At 39.9% G+C, this 21,302-nt stretch overlaps 1 protein-coding gene across 2 annotated transcripts in view; it reads left to right on the top strand.

Annotated features, from left to right (window-relative positions):
- Positions 1-1,419: 1,419 nt before the first annotated feature.
- dclk1a (doublecortin-like kinase 1a) overlaps positions 1,420-21,302 on the top strand; it is a 66,275-nt gene continuing 46,392 nt past the window's right edge. For both annotated transcript variants that reach the window (XM_034683833.1, XM_034683832.1), the window contains exons 1-3: positions 1,420-1,693; positions 2,600-2,992; positions 4,538-4,887. In XM_034683833.1, the coding sequence (XP_034539724.1) occupies positions 2,635-2,992; positions 4,538-4,887 (708 nt within the window). In that variant the 5' untranslated portion in view covers positions 1,420-1,693; positions 2,600-2,634. The remainder of the gene's footprint in view (positions 1,694-2,599; positions 2,993-4,537; positions 4,888-21,302) is intronic.

Here is a 21,302-nt window from a genome sequence, read left to right on the forward strand (position 1 = left end):
CTTTATCTCTGTCATAGCTCAGAGACTATTTCCTGTCCTCCACAAACAAACAAACTTCAGAGGTTATAGGAAAAACAGTCTTATGATTATGGCAGCAGTAGCATACTCAGGCTAAAACAAAAAAAGGGGGCACCTCCTTTCAAACACCTGGGGCTCATGTACAAAGACTTGCGTGTATTTCCTACTGAAACATGGCGTGTGCTCAAATCCAGAAAACGCCACACGCACAAAAATATCTGAATCTGTGCGCAAGGATCAACAGCTGTAGAAACGTGTGTATGCCAGCCAAGAAGTTGGCGTGAGGCACTGGACATTTCCACGGTCATTTCACTCTTGATACATCTGAACTTTGCTGTGAAAAAGAACGTATGCCATGTTTTTGTACGCACGCACCCTTTGTACATGAAACCCCTGGTACTCACAGTTTAGGGTGAATTTAAATGTATTGAGGCAGCATGTATTTGAGCAGCTAACACTTAATTCCCTCCATTCTGGTGAATATTCATGTGACCATTTGTGCTGGAAGTTGAATTAGGAAAAAGGAAAACACAAAATAATTAATATATTATTGATTATAGTACATAATTAACAAAAGATAACATAATGAACTACATGGGTATCCATATGGCACTTTTTCTATGTTCTATATATTTCAATCGCCCCCCCAGGCCCCCCTGAGTACACCACTGGAAGGCAGCATCCTCCCCAGCCCTCAGTTCCCTACCTTTATATTGCTTTTTGGGGTCCTGAGTTGCACAACATAGTAGGTTTCAACACATTTAGACATGCAATCCCTTATGAATCTTCATACAAGTCAAAAAGTGGGTACAAATTATACTTTTCATGCTGTGTTTGGGTCATTTTGAAAGCTGCTCTGCATAGTTTGAATGCCATGTTTTAGGTTTAAACTACCCAACAGATCCCCCCTCCCCTCTGCATCCAGAAGAGTAAGTAAGTTACATAACAACTCACATGCACACATTCTCAGAGGTTTGACACAAAGCTGGTATATGCTTTGCCTAAAGTGCCTGTACGTTAATATTAAACCTTATATTTACTGTTTTAATGACATAATAGGCTTTTAAAATTCTGACATCTATTAAAAATGTTAAATGAAATAAAATGAACGTATGATTGATGAACTACTTTGGCATCAAAATGATGCAGCTGTACTTGAAAGGCGTTTTAATTTCCATTAAAGAAGACAGATCAATCCCCCCACAGACAGCTCGTGTTTTGGGGGTCTGGCTTGGGGGGTGGGTTGGAGCCTGTGCTGGACCAGCAGCATCCCCAGCACGGGTGGGAAACGTGGGTTTGCATCCTAATGAGGGGTGGGGGCGCTGAATGAACATCACGACAGAGTGACGTGGAGGAGGAGGAGGAAGAGGAGGTGGGTGAAAAAGAGAATGGGAGGGGAAGCAGCTGCTACCTTCTTCACTTCCAATCCAGACTCTGTGCACACACACACCAACACACACACGCTCGGACGCACGAGTCTCTACTGGTTGTGGAGGCACATCAACCCGGACAACAAAGGGTCCACGCAGAAGGGGGGCTCACTGCAGCCAGGACAGGATTACAGCATCCAGTGCCAGCGACAAGCTTTACTCAACTCTTTTTCTTGTTCTGCTCGGAAATAAAGCGTCAGTCAGACTGGAGGTGACCGTCAAAGAAGCGTTAATCGCTCGCGTGGGTAAGCCTGTCAATGTGCTCTTTAATATCTGGAGATTAACTCTGCTGTTTGTCTTCTGCATTGTGTTCAGAATGTCTTTCCCAAGACTAGAAACTCAAATGTGTGTGTGTGTGATGTTTTAATGGTTGTTGGAGTAGGACTGTTTCTGTTTTAGTCGCAGTTTCATTGTTGTTGTTTTTTTTTTATAATTATATTTATTGGATTTTTTAAACAAACAAAACATATGCACTTGGCTCACATATATCATGGTTAGCAATTATGTTAAGTTAATTCACAATGTGCATTGCAGTGGTGCAAAGATAGAGGAAAAGAAGAAAATAAGGGAATACATAGAATAAAAAATAATGATAATAATAGTGATGATATTAAAAAGTTGTGTCTATAGCACAAAGCCTCTTGTAAGAATAGTGGAAACATTTAGCCCAATATATACAAGGAAGGGTGGGACATATTCAAGTATAACTCTCTGCCATTGTACCTCGGAAGGGACCCTATCTGTAATCCAGTTTCATTGTTAACACTCTTGTTAAAGGGCTGTTGTTCCACCAGGTGCACGTGCAGGTTTCTGAATATTCATAGAATTGAATTTACGCATTAATATCAGCTCGTGACTGTCGCTGTCTCCCTCTCCAATACCTCTGCGCACTCTGACAGACAGTCGTCATGAAGCATGCTGTCCACCTCTCGGCTTAACAGCACTTAATCTGTCATTAGGGGGTTATTTTCAGACAAGGACTCCCAGTCGAAGGATACCGGCTGGCTACTTTAGCAGCTCCGTCCTCGCCTCAGCCCCGGCGTCCAGCTCCTTCCTCCTCTGCGTCCCCCTTTTGTTTTTGTTTACTTCTCGTGAGTGAAAACTTTCCCCCCCTCGTGCTTCTGTGTGTCTCTCCCCCCCCGTCTCCACAGACAGCAGAGCCGTACTTGTGAGCCTCGGCAGCGAGATGGAGATGGAGCATTTCGACGTCGACAAGGGTCAGAGACACGGCCGGTCCAGCGCGAGGATGAACGGGGTGCCAAGTCCTACGCACAGCGCACACTGCAGCCTGTACCGGACCCGAACCCTGAAGACTCTGACAACGGAGAAAAGAGCCAAGAAGGTCCGCTTCTACCGCAATGGGGACCGGTACTTCAATGGGATAGTGTATGCCATCTCCTCAGACAGGTTCCGGACCTTTGACGCCCTGCTGGAGGACCTGACCCGCTCCCTGTCCGACAATGTCAACCTCCCCCAGGGAGTCAGGACCATCTACTCCCTGGATGGCTCCAAGAAGATCTCTACTGTAGAGCAGCTGGTAGAGGGTGGGTATACAGCATTTCAGCACTCATGCATAGTTAATGCACAGTGGTGGACAGTAACAAAGTACATTTACTTGAGTACTTAAGTACATTTTGAGTATCTGTTCTTTACTTGAGTGTTATTTTTGGGGGGAACTTTTTGCTTTTACTCCATTTGAAAGACAAGTATCATACTTTTGACTCCACTACATTTCTATCACTTCTCTAGTTACTCACTACTTTTGCTTTGAAGTCAGCTAATGAGTTTTCTTTTCTGAAATCAGATCCCAAAGAAAGTAAACTGTTCGTGTACTTGTGTTTGGTTTGTCTCAATGGTGTAGCCGTACCTCGGTTGAGCGTAGATCAGTCCGTTCATTTAGTCGTGGTGATGATGGCTATGACTGAGAAGGATGATGATTCTCTACCTGAGCACCACGGCCATATTTTAAACCCACATTTGAGGTTTTTGAAATACAGAATGATTCATATTGTTGTAAATCGCAGATCTGTTTACCACACAAACTTCATCACAGCCTACAAAACATCATCTAACCTGAGAAAGCATGTGGAGGTCTGTAGCTAACACTTGTGTTTTATTCCAGATGAACATTTTAAACTCCTCTGTGCTTTAGTAACTTAGTCACTGTTTCTATTTCATGGTATGCTTTTTAGATATTAAATAATATGTTGTAGATAAACATAACATGGCAGAACTTGACTGCACTCTTGCTTTTTGGACATATTTTAAAAAGTAGTTTGAATACTTAAGTATTTTTAAAAGCATGTACTCCAGGACTTTAACTGAAGTAATAATCTGACTGACCAACTTTCACTTGTATTGGAGTAACATTTGACCAGGAGGATCTACACTTTGACTTAAGTAATGAATATGTGTACTTTGTCCACCACTGCTCATGCATAGTTAATGCATGTGGTCACAGTGTTTTGCTGGACTCTTCTTTTGCACCTGGACTCATGGCTCCATGTAAAACCATGTTCTAACCTTACCTAATAAAACACCTGTTTTGTTGACATCTCTCAACATAAACCTAACAGAGGACTAAATGTCAACTCAATATTATGTAGAAATCCTCTATAAAACCAGTTAATCCAATTAAGCACAGGGAACTTGTAACTATTAGGATTATGGCACTCATTTCATGGCCATGCGGTCATACAAGCATATGTTTGGGCTCAGATTAGCTGTGCCTCTAGCTTGTAACTCTCTAAAATGTGAAGAGCTTTTATTTTTGGCGTCATTTTGTCTGTGATGGGATTGAGAAATAATTAAGAAACTAACTGGAGGGAAATGGAAGATATCAGGATGTTAATACATTTTAATCTGCTTCGCTATTGATTATGTCCCCTGCAGCTGGAATGATTAAATTCTTGCTTAGCTATGAGATATTGCACAAATAGCTACCCCATGCTACTGCTTCCCACTATGAAACTGCATATTTTCCACATTTTTGGTCAGAATATATCCAGTTTTTTGAGCTCATGTTGTTTCATTTAATGTTTTGTAATGCATATCTCCTTGCTGAACCTTTCCCTCCTCTATTCCAACAGGTGACAGCTATGTGTGCAGCTCCATCGAAGCTTACAAAAAGTTGGATTACGCAAAAAATGTCAACCCCAACTGGTCGGTGAACGTCAAGGCCTCTGCGACAGCCGCCCGGGGGCCTCCCTCCCTCGGCAGCACCATGGCCGGTGCCCTGGAGAGCCGTGAAATCAAGGACTTCATCCGCCCAAAGCTTGTGACTGTGGTGCGGAGCGGCGTGAAGCCCCGCAAAGCTGTGAGGATCCTGCTGAACAAGAAAACGGCCCATTCCTACGAGCAAGTCCTGACTGACATCACTGATGCCATCAAGCTCGACTCTGGGGTGGTGAAGAAGATTTACACACTGGAAGGCAAAATGGTGAGAAATCTTTGTTTTTTGGGGTTGTAGAGGATCAGCAGCGGATTTTGATAGCTTTCTTAGAGCTCCTGGAGGCAAAGCCAAGCATATTTGTGGTCTTTGACTTTGGTTTTATAATGGCTGGCAATGCAGATAAGCAGCCTGTATCTAAGGTAGCAGTATTTCTCAGTGTTTTTGAGGACTGCCATCACAAGTTGTACTTTATTCTGATGTTTTGTTGCAAGTGTCAAACATCAGAAGTGGTTCTCAACAGATGCAGAGATCAAAGTGTCTTTAGATGTGGTTTTGATATCCAGTACAAAGTTTTAGGCACCTCTAGTCCAGTAAAGTGGATGTATCAACAGGCTGACAGAAGCATCACACTGCCTAAATATTTCATGACCACTCTCTCATTTCTCTTTCATGTGTCTTTTATGAATGAAGCGTCCCCCGTTCACAGCCAGAGGTGTAGCGAGTAACAGTGACACACACACACACACACACACACACACACACACACACACACACACACACACACACACACACACACACACACACACACACACACACGCAGAAAGAGGTCGAGAGGAGGTAAAGATGCAAGGAGTCTATGAATGGAGCCCACGCTGCGCCAGAGCTCCCATCACAGAAATGAATCAGGGTCCCTTGATAGTCCACCCACCCGTTCGGCTCCCTCTCTCAGCTGTGGAGGGAGACGTTATAAAAAGAACGGGATTTAGAGCAGTACTGTACACACGCTCATACGCAGTGCATGCATAGACCTGTGCACACATGCTCCAGTACAGCACTGAAGGGAAGTGGATGTGGGAGAAGAGCTGGCTTGTGCTGCAGATGAATGAGATTGAAAACACTTTCTCCCGGCGTGCTCATGTTTAGCTTGTGTGTGTGTATTTGTCAAGGTAGATAGATAACACTGCCGTCACTTCTTGTATCTCAGGGTTTCAGGTTATGCTCGTGACAAGCTCCAGCTCTGTGGTGTCTTCCTGCTTGTCCTCATTTCACCCCTCTATCTCAGGCACGACTCCCTATCCTCATTGATTCTACATGTGTCTGTCTGCTCCCCTCTCTCTCTGCCTCTCCGTAGCTCCAAATGATCAAACGTAGCAACTCGGAAACACTTCTCCCTTGGCAAAAGCCTCAAAATGAAACCATTATGTTGAAACAGATTGCGCTTGACGTAAAGGGCGTTGTGCCATTCTGTGTCGTACAGCAGTAATCATCTTCTAAATGCCTCATTTGTGACTCATTCTCATGAACATGCTTTTAGCCCTGTGGGGCTTTTTATTCTTAATTGCCACTCTAGTTCTCTGTGTTACCATTTATCCCACTTCTGAAGATCTGTCTCCATGATTTGGCTCGGGTATGTTGTCATGAAGCCTCACAGTTTATTCAGTGATCCACTGGTGAACAAGCAGGAAGTCTTTCCAGATTTCCTGTCCTAACCTCCTGTTTGATCCGTGCACCAGCCAATAAAATCCCAGGATCAGGTTTTTTTTTTCCTTGACAAACCTCCTGTTGGGGATTAAACTTGCGCTTTTGCACAATGCCCACTAACACTGTGGTTGCCATGTGTTACAGTTATCTGGGAGATTATACAACAGTTGCTGCTCTCGGCCAGTTCACCCCTTCTGAGATTGGAAGTAAGACTAGTATGGTTGTGCTATTTTTAGGCGCAGTATTGATTGGGCCTGTAGGCATGGTAACACACTCGCTGCCAAATGGGCTGGGCTTGGCTGAGTGCAGAAACAACGCTGTCTTATTTTTGTGTGATTATGTGTACATGTGTGAGTTAGTGCTTGTGGGAGAGTTTGAGTTAGTGATGATAATATTAGGAGAACAGCACAATGGAGAAACATTGATGCTAAATCAGGGTGGGTTCTTTTTAGCCTGGATTGGGGCTCTTACATAAGTTTGACAACTCAACTCAACTTTATTTATACAGCACCTTTCATACATGAAAACATGTAGCCCAAAGTGCTTCACAGAATAACAGAGACAGAAAACAACAGCAATGGTAAAATTATAAATGGTGTTATTATAAATAAAATACTTAAAAATAAAAGAAAATCAACACAATAGAATTAATAAAATAAGTAAGAGTGGAAAGCTCTTATCTAATTACTGCCTGTAATTACTGCTATTTAATTTAAATTCCATTTGTAACATTGTATATATCTAAATTGTATTCTAGCTTTATTTATCTATTTTATTTTACTTTTTTTATTTTTTATTTTTTATTTTTTATTTATTTTATGTTATTTTGTTTTATTTTTTGTTTTATTTTTTATTTTTATTTTGTACTTATTTTTTTAATCTTATTTTGTACTTATTGTACTTATTTTGTACTTATTGAAACTTCTTTCTTGATTGTACTTATGTCTGGGTTGCTGTAACAACTGAATTTCCCCCCCGGGGGATCAATAAAGTAATATCTTATCTTATCTTGAGAAAAGTTAAAAATAAGGTAGCGTTAACAAGATCAGATGAACACAAAAAATAAATAGATAAATAAATACTTATTTTTATAAATAAGATAAATAAATGTTAAAACAATGATTTAAATAATAATGATGAAAATAATAATACAAATAATAAAAATAATTCAAATAATAATAATAATAATGCAGTCCAGGGCTAAAATAAACTACTCCAAATTAAAAGCTAGATTAAAAAGGTACGTCTTGAGTTTACTTTTTTTTTTAAATGGACAAAGTCCTTGTGTGTTTTCTGAATGAGGAAATCTTTGAGGACTTCTGTCTAGCAACCACTTTTGAGCAGGCAGTAGGTCTTAAGTAACGTTTGATAAGTTTGTAATAAAGTTGTTACTGCAAAAAAACTCTGCAAATTAAATACTAAACAATTACAATTAGGGATGTAAAGATATATCGTAAGACTGTAGAAAATCGGTACAAATAAGTGTGGATTAAAATCAATTCAACTAAATTTGCATTGCAACATAATTTTTAAACAGTAGTGGGCGCTATTTGTATTTCCCTTCACTTGTTTGTGGAAGACCTTGCTGATATCTAATATTCAATTCTTTGATTTGGGAATCGTTCACATTCCATTTCTTTATAATTATACTGAAATTTTCCAACAGGGTATTTTTTTAAGGTCATTTTTAGTTTTTTACAAGGTGCTGAAAAAAAGTGCAGTGGTTTTATTTGAGTTACAACCCAACTTGAAAACGAAAAAGGATTACTTTGTTTACAAAGAAATATAAGAGAGAAAATATTTATCACAACTGTTCATATCTGAGAATTTAAATAAAATAAAAGTTTTTTAAATTATGAGTATAATCCAGTTTTCTTAAAAATCATTAGAGAATTGTGAGTGAATTGTATCGTGAACCAAAAACTCGAATCGAATCGTGGGTTGAGTGTATCCTGGCATCCCTCATTACAATACAACACAGTTACATGTGACTGTGTGAAGGTAGAGAGTAGTGATGGTCAAACTGTACGCTGACGACACTCAACTATACATTCTTGATCTCAGCTGAGTGCTAAAGTTAATTACCTGAGTGTGCTCCAGGATCAGGTTACTTCAGGGGTTAAGCAGAGTATGTGTGTGTATCTGAGTGCCTACAAGTCCTTGCATAAGTAAGTACGTGTGTTTTGCCGTATGTGAGCTGCTGTCGTCAGCTGAGCCATGTCAGTCATTGAGCCCACAGCAGAAGTAGGTTTCTGGGCCTTGATGTCAGTAACTGAGTCCCAGCAGAGTCTTAGAGCCTAGAGAGAGAGAGAGACTCAGGCTCTTTGCCCTCATTAACCCCTTTAATGAGGCCATAGACGGTCGGGCAAGATGTATATCCCAAAAGCCCCTCTTCTCATTTTTTTTTCTCTCGCTCACATAACTACTTAAGATTTATTTAAAAAAAAAATCAGGAGTCAGGAGTTCAGTTCTGTTAAAGTTTTGCAGCTAAAATTAATAATTGATTGTTTCTGTCATCTGAGGAGTTTAAAAGAGTTCATTTTCAGCCACAGTCTACTGCTATTTCTCATGTTTTTACATATAGGTATATTATGAAGCAACACATTTCCTAGTCCTTTAGATAGAAATATATATTCTGACTTTAACAGGCAACTCTATGATAAGAAAAAATCTTAGTAAACGGTCAAAGTTGAGGGAAATGTATTGACTTGAGCCTCACAACTGTGTTCCAAGCATGGCTAACATCTGTAAAGCTGACCCTGCCAGCACCTGGTCCTCCTTGCAGATTAATGTCCACCTATTTGTGCTAGCTATGCACTTTTTAAGACCATAATACTGCCAAAATGTGCCGTGGTTAGCTTGTTGTTTTAAGATCTGGGACACGATCACAGCAGACCGCTGTTCACCAACAAGTCTGGGTCTGCTCAAGGTTTCTACCCGTTAAATGGAAGCTTTTTTTCTGTCGGATGTAGCCAAATGCTTTCTCATTGGTGGATAAATGTTTGAAATAACATTGCAGCGTACATTCTGGGTCATCTCTGTATGGAAAGTACTGTGTGATACATCTAGTTTTGATTCTGTGCTGTATAGACAACCATTTATTGACCAGTTGATTGATTCATTTGGGGAAATGGGGATCGATATAAAACAGCATGTGATGGTTTGTGAACAAGCCTCTGAGTATCTGATATGTGCCATATATTCTAGCCACTTAGCCCACTGGGTGCTTACTCTATTGTAATAGTTTTGGCTATCAGATTTCTGATTGTAATACAAGAAAAGTGTGTGAGAAAGCATGTATCGAGTTCCACCACCACAGCCATATTGATTCCGTCTCTGCTCCAGGCCTCATTGTATCATCAGGGAGTTATTTTTAGCTCTACCCCCCTCTCCTCTGGGGTTACCACAACCTCATATTTTTCAACATGCTCTCCACCTTTGCCAGTTTCTATGATGATTTTTATCTAGTTGCCTAGGAACCAAGTGGAAGACCCGCCGTGACGTCATACAGTACCTCAGTGAAATGGTGTGGCTGGATTGGTCTGATCAAGCAGATAGACGACTTGTAAGTGGCTTAGGACACGGACATGGCTGGCCTATTAATACAACTAATCTCTGTTTACACACACACACAAACATGCACGCACACACGTACAATATCGTAGGACCACAGCTGCCAGCATTTCAAGGCTCACGCATATTTAGGCACGAATAATGACACAGACTTGTTCTAATGGACCAATCTAGATTTGTGCTCATGCACCACTAGGTATTAACAGCAGGAAATTATCAGCCAGTGCATCAAGCCGTGCCATTTATTCATCTCGGTGGTTGTTTGTATTCTGCTTTTCAGAATCCTATTAATGAGCTCCTTAGTATGTATCTCAGTGGGTTTAGTGTGAACAAGAAGAAATCCCACATTGACTGCTAGTGCTGAAAATATACAGGACAGGGCCTACATGAAAAAATATTTATTTTCATATCTGTGCAGATATGATGGTAATGTCATTCTGTCAGATGGTTGGTCTGCCACTGACGGACTGAAATAGCCTACTGTAAGTTAGTTCATACTATTTGACAAACTAAACATTTGCATTCAAAATGTGACCAGCAAGTTAAATTTTGTTTTTTATGTAGTATTACAACATTTTTTAGATTAAACTTTACTTTGTTTGGGACCAAAAACTTGCATGGATACTGCACCATCATTCCCATCAGCTCCAGCTGCCTTCAAGTGCCATTAAACTAATGTAAGCATGCTAACACATAGCCTAAAACCAAGTTTTCATACATCCCTAACATTATACTAGGGATGGGCATCGCCAGCACAAATACTATTGGGTAGTCAATGTGGGCTGATTGACATTTGTTCAACTGCCCCACCCCCTCCAACTCTACCAGTTTTATTGTTATCAGTGTGTGTGCTGCAAAAAAAACACCCTATAAAAGGGGCAATGGTTTGGCTAAGCCCCTGAAAAGTATGCTCTATGTACAGAGGCTGTAGTCCCTGAAGTGGGTGCTCCAGGTTTGATTCTAACCTGCGTGTGTGCAGTTTTTAAAGTTATATTTTTGGAGCCTTTACACCTTTATTTAGAGAGGATAGGACAGTGAATAGAGCAGGAAACTGGGAGAGAGAGTCAGGGAACGGGATGCGGGAAGGGGGCTGCAGGCTTGAATCAAACCTGGGTAGCCCTCTATAAGGGCAGGTAACTTAACCATTAGGCCAAATCTGCACCCATGTGTGGAGTCTTTGACTGGTTTTGAAAACAGATTGAATTTGATACTAATGTCACGTCATGACCTACAAAAGTAAACCAGACCATCAGCAATAAGCTTGACAGTTTCTACATTGTAATTCTAAATACCTGGAAAAGTAGTAGGGTGTGACTAGGTGATTGACGGCACACTTTGGGGACAGCCTCTCTTTACATTTTCAACAACTAATGTTTATTATGAGAGACGCAGAGAGAGCAGAATTTGTTTTTGTTTTTTGTGAGAAAATAATACCTTGACATGTACAGGATAAGATCGGCAAGGTAATGACATGCACAGTTTTGACCACAGGGGGTGCCAAAACCGACACAAGCTGACAGTTCCTCACAGCAACTGTAAGGCAACTTAATCCTGACTTTTTAGACCTTACAAAACTCAACAAATCTTGTGCAAAGCACTACCAAATGGGGGAGAATGGAATGTAATACAGTATTTCTCAAACTGTTTTATGTTCTTGTTTTGAAAAATGAGCATGTCATCATGGTCAAGGTGAAGGCAGAAAATACTCCATGTGATGGCACAGAGATTGCTAGCACACGTGTATGTGCTTGCTAGTTAAGCCAGCTGGGAAAATTAGTTTTTGTTGTTTTTCCAACCAGAGCTTCTGTCTTCTTTTGTGATTTAATCATGGTTAACAATAATGGTTTATCAATAGCTTTAGATGCTACAGCTAGCGCAACAGAACCACATTACAACCAGGCACTGATAAAAAAAAAAAAGTAATAGAAAAAACATTTTTAAAATGACATCTGACATTAAGCTAAATGTCCTGCTAGCGTGTTATAATTCATCTTAGCATGTTGGTTGCATTTAGCTCTAATCACTGCTGTTCAAACTTTGTCCTCATATAGCGGCTAACAAGGCATATCATCTGCATATGGGGGAAGGTGGCAGCAGTTTGAAACGTCCCTTCTTAACACATCCCTTTGTTGGAGCAGCTTGTTGTTCCATGTTGCTTTCAGAAACATTCATTGTTAATGCTAATTCCCATGAAGTGTGATGCAGCTTGCAGTCTCTGTGGCAACATTCATGTAGCAACAGAAATAGTGAAATCAGAGTTCATGCTTTTCTTTCAAACATGTTCTATATACAGTATGTATATAATATTGGTCTATCCCTTATATATTTCTCACTCCCACTACTTTGCAATGTTCTCGCACTAATTAAACGACACACATAGAGGTTAGATGTAGGAGAAGAGTGTTGACAAACCACTTGTTCACTATCTGCAGTGCAGCTCTCACTTCTCAAACCGCATTGCTGTCCTGTTATTCTCCTCGTTGGCAAGGCTGAAGAGCTTTTCATATCCTTTTATCTTCCTCTTCTCCTTTCTTTCCTTTTTGAAGCCTCCTTCTTCTCTCTGCCTCCCATTTTCTTTTCATATTTCACCCACCCATCACTGTTTCTATTTCTCTGCCCATCCTCGGTTACATAATCTTTAGTCCTCCTATCAAAAGAATTGACTCTCTCCATGTCCATCATCCATCAGTTGTCAATACTTCATCTGATCTTTTTTCCTTCTTTTTCTTTCTCTGTTTAATCTGTACCTTGTTGTCATCCTGCCATCATTTTTATGGCTGTTTAGTCCTCTTTTAATTAGCACACTGCACGCTCGCCTAAATCTAAGAGCTGCAACATATGGCGGCCCGCTCTCTCTCCCCCCCTCTCTTTGCCATGTCATCCCACCTTCATTCTTCATCCCTTCTTTTGGATTGCATCTCACTTTTTTGTCCCTTTCGAGTCTCCTTTTTCCTCTCCTACAGCTCTGCAGGGACTCACTTACTGACATCACTTCAAAATATTGTTTATTAAGTAGGGCAAGGATAATGACCTGCTTTCTGTGCAAAGCTTTTAGCTGTTTTCTGAACTTTATTTGATGCTTTTTTTAATGTGTCACTTTCCCCTGCATAGGAGGATTGTGGGAAGCAAAGTCTGTCTGCTCCAGCTGATCTGCTGAGTCACAGCTACTCAGCACAGCACTGTGGTGTGTGTGTGTGTAGGGGGGTGTGAATGTGTGTCATGCACCTAGTTTGCTGTGAATTGGCTCTTGTACAGTGTTTTTGAAAGAAATGACTTGGATGATAAATGGGTTGTGGAGAAATCCCTCAGCAGATGATTTTTCTGAGGGTTTGTTTTTGGACTGCTTATAAAGGCAGTGCCATGTCGGATTGGATTTCTGTCTGTCTGACTGATTGTCTGCCTGTCTTTCCATCTGTCTGTCTGTGTCTGTGTTGCAGACTGTTACATAGTTTTGGTGCCTTTGTTTTCCTGCAGAGAGTGTTTGTGTCAGAATAGAGGGCTCTCTGTAGCCAGAGAATCTGCTGCCAAATTAGGATCGATGGCAGACGTTTCCAGCACTGGCACACTGTGGAGAACCCAGTCACACAACAAGGCTACCTCCTCATACACACAGACTGTCTGAGTCATGCACTATACCTTACTCACTCACACACTCTTATCCCTCTCTTAACTCAATCTGGATTTGAAAGATTGCATCCCAGCTTGGTGCTTTTAGTAGCTGATGGATCTGAGATGTCCAAAGTTTTGCTTGATCATGTCTGAATCATGAAGCCAGGTTGTCAACATGAGAGGTAACGATGCCTCTCAGAGCCAGTTTCAAGGCAGAAGGGTTGTACTTCACTAACCAAGATGTTGCACCATCTTCAAATTTAAATTGCATGAAGACATGAGAAGCTCCTCCCTGTCGCTGCCTGTCTTTGAATATCAAACATTGAAGGTTAACTGAGTTTATGTCGGCTTTTTTCAAATGAGCTTAATCTAGCTTTTCTATGAAGGTAGAAAAGCAATCAGAAAACTATCAAAATTAAGCACAGGTAATTTAACACGGCTGAACACAGGATCACAGAGTGTGCAGGAAACAATGTTGAATTGGACCTAACATTAGCAGAGCTAGCACCACCAGCTTTCAGTCCTTCTAGCAGGTTAATGTCCACATGCCTGTGCTCCATTCGAGTGGTGTTAAGCCAGTTCAACCAGACACAGCTTTACTTTCATACAACTTTGTCTCCATTTTCTGGATCTAATACAGCCTGACCTTCTTTAAGACCCCATCTGTCATCTGTAATTGTTTGCATCAAGGTAGTAGAGCATTATAGCATCAGTGGCGGTTAGCTGTGCTATAGCTTAGACACAGTATGACTGGCATTTCGGGCCTACAATGATATAGATGTTAATATTTACTTTAACCGGCTAGTTATTCTAATACTGACAAGCGAGGGGGATGACGTTTCATCATTATTTTTCTACTTTCCAGTTTTGAATGTTCAGCAATGCTCTACATGATTTTTTTTATTTACAATTATTGCCCCCCCCCTTTGGTTATTGCAGTTAAACTTGGCTATGAGCAGTGCATATATATAATTGCATCTGTCTAATGTACTGGGAGTTCAATTCTTGCCATATTTCAGAGCTAAACTTTGTTGTAGTCTTATGAAATCAGAAATAATTAGTGCTTTTATTTATCAGCCAATCACTGATATACTTATCCTCAACTATTAAAAAGCTATATATATAATTGATACATTTTTCTAAGCAATATTACATAAAAAACAATCCCTAATTTATGTTGGTTAAATGTGAATAATATATATATATATTTTTTGAGTGTTTGTCATTAAATAAAGCATCTGATGGTCGAACAAAGCAGATAATGGAGAGGAGAGTTATTTAATGCTTGGCATGAATTTGGATTATTGAAGTTACTTAAGAGAAACACAAACTCACCTACTCAAACTCCCTCTGCAGTCTCCTTACATAATATTACATGCATCCTCTTTTTGCCATGCTTTCTAGTAACTCGTGTTCCAACACATTCAAATCCTTAATTTAGACTCCCACTCACACTAACTCTGAAAAGGGATTAAAGCATGCAAACTAAGAGGAGGAGGGAGATCAAGAATTTTGGTTTTGGGGGAAAGAAAGAGAAAAAGTTGGATGGAAACAAATCAGTATGATCTAACTTGACAAGTCAGATTCAAGTGTGAGAAGAGAGATGAGTTATAAATGGCAACCCCAGAAAAAGTCTTGAAAGATGGAATGAAAACCCAGACTGATGCCATGTTGTGTTTTTTTTAAGAAACAGCAGAGCCAGATTTCTTATTTTTTATTCATTTCCTGATTGCTCAAAATTTGGCTCCCCATAGACACATGAAAGACAGCAAAAAAGCATCCACACTCAGAGAGAAACGTAGTTCCAAAACAAAGTTTGCCATCCCCCTATGGAGAGCAGAAGCTGTTACATAAGTTGTTATGTAACAACACAGCAGCCAGCAGCCATCCAGCAGCCCGGCGGTCTGCTGTGCTGGTTTGAGGTTAAAGAAGAACCGGTGCCAACTCAGGCCTCTGCTCAGTTAATTAGCCTCACATCTCTGCAGGGCTCTCTTCCTCTGTTTGTTTCTTATATCTTTGTTTCCCAGACCTTTCTGTCACACTCATCCCCTGTCAGTGTCTGATGAAACGGGGCCATGCGCAGTCTGCTGATTGAGGCAGCAGGAGGTCATGCAGGGTGTGAATTCTCCCTGTGGGCTTGGATGTTTTTTCCTTCCCCCTTAACTCTTTCGGATCGATTTCTGTCTACCTTTCTCTCTCCCTTTTATCAGACAGTGTCGCTCTTTTCTCCGTTTGTATCTGTGTCTCCCTTCAGCTTTACAGAGGATTATATGAGGATGACATTTTTTGCTGTGTCACTTTGTGATTGAGAACGGGATTATTTTTTTTGGGTGCTTTGTATTCCTATCAGCTGCTAGGAGTTTGTTTGTGCTTTCAGCGATTGTAACCCATACAGAGCTTGAATACTGTCGTTTTTATACGATGGAGTTTAAGGATCTGTTTTAAACATTTTACTGAGAGAGCAAATAGTAAAGTTTCAGCTCAATATAGACGGCCCTGTCCTCTGCAAGAGAAAGTCAAACCTAGTTTTTGGTGTATTGATTGTGAACACATCCTTAGGCCACATACTGCATGGAACTCCAAAACACTAATATAGCACCAACACAGAGCTGTCTCAATATCTCTCTTTCCCATTCCTCTATTCAAATCTCTTTTACCTCTCATGCTCTTTCTGTTCGACACAAATGCTCTTTCTGTTTCTGTCTCTCTCTATCTTGTAACAACACATCCATCTGTTCCTCCTTCAGTCTTCCTGTCTTTCAACATCCATCTGTCTGTCCATCCACCCATCAGTCCGCCCACGTCTCCAGTCCTGCGGTGGTAAATGTTTCAGAGCAGCCCCACATGTCCTGTCTCCCAGCTGCAGTAGATTCAGCACCACGGACAGCTCCACCCTTCTAAGCCGCTCTGGGCAGAACGCAGAGACAGCTCGGCCCTCCAAAATGTGCTCCCTCTTTTGGCAGGATAATGTTGACCTCAGCGTGTCCTCGGCGTGACCACTGTGAGTCTATTGTGGCGCAGGAGATTAGTGGCTGAGTCCTCAATCTCTTCTTTGGTTTGGTTTTTTTCTCTAGCCGTCTGTCTTAGTCTCTGAGAAATCCCTCTGTTTCTTATCAGAGCTGGACCAAGGACAAAAGAAAAACCAACACAAATCCTTTTTACATAGAAATCCTCACAGAGCTTTTAATGTGTATTGAAACTACAGCAGAAGATGACCTTTTTCATGATCTATCAATATCAGTCAATCAGTCAATCAATCGATCAATCAATGATCAGACTTGATTTATAAAGCGCTTTTCATACAATGACATTGGAACACAAAGTGCTGTACATAAGAACAACTTTAAATAGAATAAATTAAAAAAAGAGATCTTTATAGAAATGAAAATAATAAGACCCCCCATCCTCATCCCAACCCTAGCCCCGACCCCAAACCCACCTCACAATCCTAAGGTTAAGAACACAATATATGCAACAATTATAATAATAACAATATATATATATAAAATAAATAAATGAAAAATAAAAAAGAAGTTGCTGAATGAACTGTGGAAACGCTCTCATAATATCTTGATGAGGAAACACTGGAGGTAAAATAATGTGTTAAAACTCAACACAGGAAATTAAACTTACCAAAATAAAAACATTTTTGCAGATAATAAAAACCTTTTAATTATTAAACCATTAAAAGAAAATTAGATGCTTTACTTAAAAAAATATATTAAATAAATAAATAAAATGGAACAAAAAGTTTCTAAAATTTGAAATAGATAATAAATAAATAAATTAAGGTGAAATAAAACTGTTATAAGAATAAAACTAAGCTAAAAGCAAGACTATAAAGGTAGGTCTTGAGTTTGCTTTTAAAAAGGGTTTTGTTTGTTATATGGGAATATGAACATAACATTTCAGACCTATCTGTTAAAGCTCCTCTTAACTTTATCTACATGTTTAGCACCTTGTTAACAAACATGTGGCCCAATTTAAAGAGACAAAGCAGACATTTTTTCAAGAAAGAAAGATGTCCAAAATATGACCAAAACCTTTAATCGGTACAAACATCATAAATGTTCATTATCAATAAATAAGAACAATAACAAGTCAAATAAGACAAGGGAAAAAGCTATTGCATTAACAACAATAAAAGCTCACACAAGGCTCAAAACAGTACTTAAAATTAAAAGCCAGTTTGTTGGAATTCATCACAGACATCTGCCAGTTCATGACAAAGCCAATAGTAACATTTGTTGTATCCAACTAACACTTAAAACCCAAAAGATGTTCAATCTGTTTTATAAAATGGAAAAAGAGGCAAATCTTCACATTTAAAAAAGAATGGAATAGTTTGAAATTTTGAGGAAACATTTCCCCACAATCATCAAATCAACAACCTGTTTCCACTCCTACTCCAACACCACTCTCAACTCTGCTCTGCTCATCTCCCTGAGGCAAATGTGCTTGCATGTGTCCTTGCCCATTTACACTTCAGCTGCCCCTGATGCCTGTCAGAAAGTCCCTCCAAAAAAGCGAGGAGCTGACAGACAAGTCCTCAAGTAGACCTGAAATCTGGCAGGCAGACAGAAATAGCCGATCTAAATGAGCAGAGCGAGCCCTGCTGTCACGGATCATTTGTTTCCAGCAGCTTATTCAGAGGAGCTGCTGAAGGGAACATCCCAAGACTGAAGACACAAGACACTGAGAATTCACACAACTGCTGCATGTGAATGTTGCTTTTTTTAGTCTTCAACAAAAACAACCAAGTTCTTATTTGCGCATATGCCCATGTGTTTGCATTTTCACACAGAACTAAAAAGAAATAGTGTTCATTTTAAGTTCAGTGTGTCTGTGTGCAGCTGTTGCTCACACATTTCCCTCGTGTCGCTGAGAACATAGACTAAAATTCTGCACAGATGCTCCACAGTCATCCCTCAAGACATATACCAAACAGAGTCCCACATTTAAAGTATTTTTTAATCCATGCCCTGCTGCTGCTGCTGCTGCTGCTGGCTTACTGAAAACCCACATGTGGTTTGAGTCTCAGTGTGATTCACAAGTTGATATTTGAGCTCTGTGATGAAATATTCAACCCAGAAGTTGTAACCTTTACAACTAGTTTCCTCTGAATAAATCTTCTCATTGATCTTTTACTCTGTCCAGTTAAAGTCCAGGTGGATATTTGAGCCACATCACCTGATACCTGTTCCATCTTACTTTAATAGAATGTAGAATGTACTTTATTAACCCCTAAGGATTTCTATTTGGATGTTTGAATAGCTGCTAAATTCCTCTATATCATGGCGTTATTAAACAGTGCCCCCTTGTGGTGAAAGTGACTTCTCTTTGCCAATTCACTACCCACCTTTTTGGTAGTAGTGTGGTGCAAACAATATGATGTAAAGCACCAAAAAAGACTAAAACCAGCCTTTTTTATTTTTAATTTCAAAGACATAAAGATAGAAAAGATGAACAAACAATGGGAGAAAAAAAATCAGGCACTCTGGTTGTTGTTTTCTGATTCTCCACTAGGTGGTACAATATGAACATGAATGGCTTCACAGTGGAGAATTCACAGTGAAGTAGAATTAGTTATGTAACAATTTAAGGAGGAGATATGTTTTGTAGATTTATGTAATTCTTCCTGTTTGTCTGTGTGTTCATATCAAACACATGCCCTTGTTCGTTTTTGTAATGTGCTTAACTCCAACACATTAGATGACATGTTTTCCTGTTATGGTAAGAATGGACAATACTGAAAGAGGTGAGAGTTATTAAGGCATGTTTGGTGTAAGATTAAATACTTAAACCTGTCAATCATGTCTATTAAGATCAAATAAGATACTTTTTATTGTCCACTGAGGGGATAATTAGTCTTGGATCTCTATCTTTTAAACCTGCAGACTTGATTAAGTTTTGTTCCAAACAAAACAATGAACTTTAATGAAGCGATTGCATAATCTCAAAACCCTTTTTGGAGAGCCAGTAAGTGCTTTTGATCATCGTGACCCATCCTTATCACCCATGATCCACTTTAATAAAGATGTGTGAGAGTTGATGACAGGGTTATGAAATTGCCAATTTCCACACTCCTCTGCTCTTTTCTCCTCGCTTATTTTAGTGCCTCTCCTCTTCCTCTCCTCTCCTCTCCTCTCCACCGTTGCTTTGTTTGTTTCCTCCTGTCCTTGTTTTTAGCAGCGCTGGATGTTGTGTAACTGCGCTGCTTCCCTGTGCGAGCTGAGCAACCAGAGACATCAAAGCAGCTTGTTTTGTCATCGGGCTCGGAGAAGAGCTCAGAGCAGCAGTCAGGAATAGATCTCCTCCTCCTGTATTGCTTGTTTTGTGTTTTTTTCCCACTCTGTCTGTCTGTTTGCATCTGTGCCAACTCAGGGGATTTGATTTCATCTTTACCTTTTTTTTTTTTTTGTTCAAATCTTTCATCGTTTTAAAACTTACCCAGCATGTCTCCTCTCTGTCAGTCATCATCACTACACTTCTCTCTCTCTGAACATCATCTTTTTTTAAGATAGGAGCCATTGCATAAGTACCTCCAGTGTTAACCAGGCCGTGTGCCTCTGTGTGGGTGCGTGTGTTTGTGTGTGGTTTTTGTGCGATGACACAGTTCTGTAGAGTATCGTGCCCATAGTAGATAAAATATGAATGATGGATCTCTCTATCACACTGTGCACATCATGCAGTCAGTGGCACGCACCAGCCATGCACTCATGCCTGGAGGGCACATCACTATGGCAACCATACTTTTTCACACCCCGCTCAGTATACAGTGTGTTTGTGTGATGCTCCATATTCAGTTTAAATATGCCCTACATTAAGACTGACCCTGTTTCCTCTCATTTCTCTGTTCATAATGATGTTTTTTATTCTGTATGTCTCAGTGTCGCTGTTTGTTGGCTTTTCACCGGACATTTCTGATGTGCTACAGTTTTTTTTTTTTTTTTATATCAGGAGCTTCAAAAGACTTCCTTTCACAAGCTGCCTCTTGGTTGACTCCAGTAGCAGCAGCAGTTCTTGCCCAGGGGACGCGGTCAGACTGACTCAGAAACCTAACAAAAATCCTCTCTGACAGGAACAAAGCTTTCAACAGGATGAGTGTTTTTTGGCCTTTTCGAAAGAGCTTAAATAAAGGAAGGGGGAAAAAATGTATCCTGAAATAAAAAACCTTTCTTTAAGGTTATTTTTATTTCAGTAAAGCAGGAATGCCAACAAGATTAATTGTGCTTGTCTATCAACTGAACATTTTTGAGCAACAAACTTGATCAATAATGAATCATGTGGGTAAACTATCAGGTTTTAAAGGAAAATGTTGCCAGTTCCTCATCCTCAAGTAAGGGAATATTAATTTTGTTCACTTTTATACCATAGAAAGGAAAATCTTTGTATGTCACACTGTAGTTAAAAAAAAATAGGGCATTAAATACCATCACTCAGGGCTCAAAGGTCTAATAGGCATTTTCAATGTTTCCTGGCATTTAAACAGAGGCGGTAGTTTGGGAAAAAAAATGATAGGTTGCTATTTTCTAAGTAAAACTGGATCAAAGAAGTGTTTATTATAAAGAAAAGAACTCAAGACAATATGTATGTATGTGTTTTTTTTATAATGACAGGCAATCAAACTGAAATGGAGATTGTCTGAAAGATTCATTGTTGCATTAAATTGAGCTCAGTAAGAGTATAGAACAAAACAAAGAAAAAGTACAACACACATAAACAACAGGAATAATAGATGTATTGTGGCAATAGTAATATCAAACCATATAACACTGTGGTATTGCCTTCTAGATTTC

The sequence above is a fragment of the Notolabrus celidotus genome, chromosome 5 (assembly GCF_009762535.1).
Source record: "Notolabrus celidotus isolate fNotCel1 chromosome 5, fNotCel1.pri, whole genome shotgun sequence".
In the NCBI taxonomy this organism is placed as follows: Eukaryota; Metazoa; Chordata; class Actinopteri; order Labriformes; family Labridae; genus Notolabrus; species Notolabrus celidotus.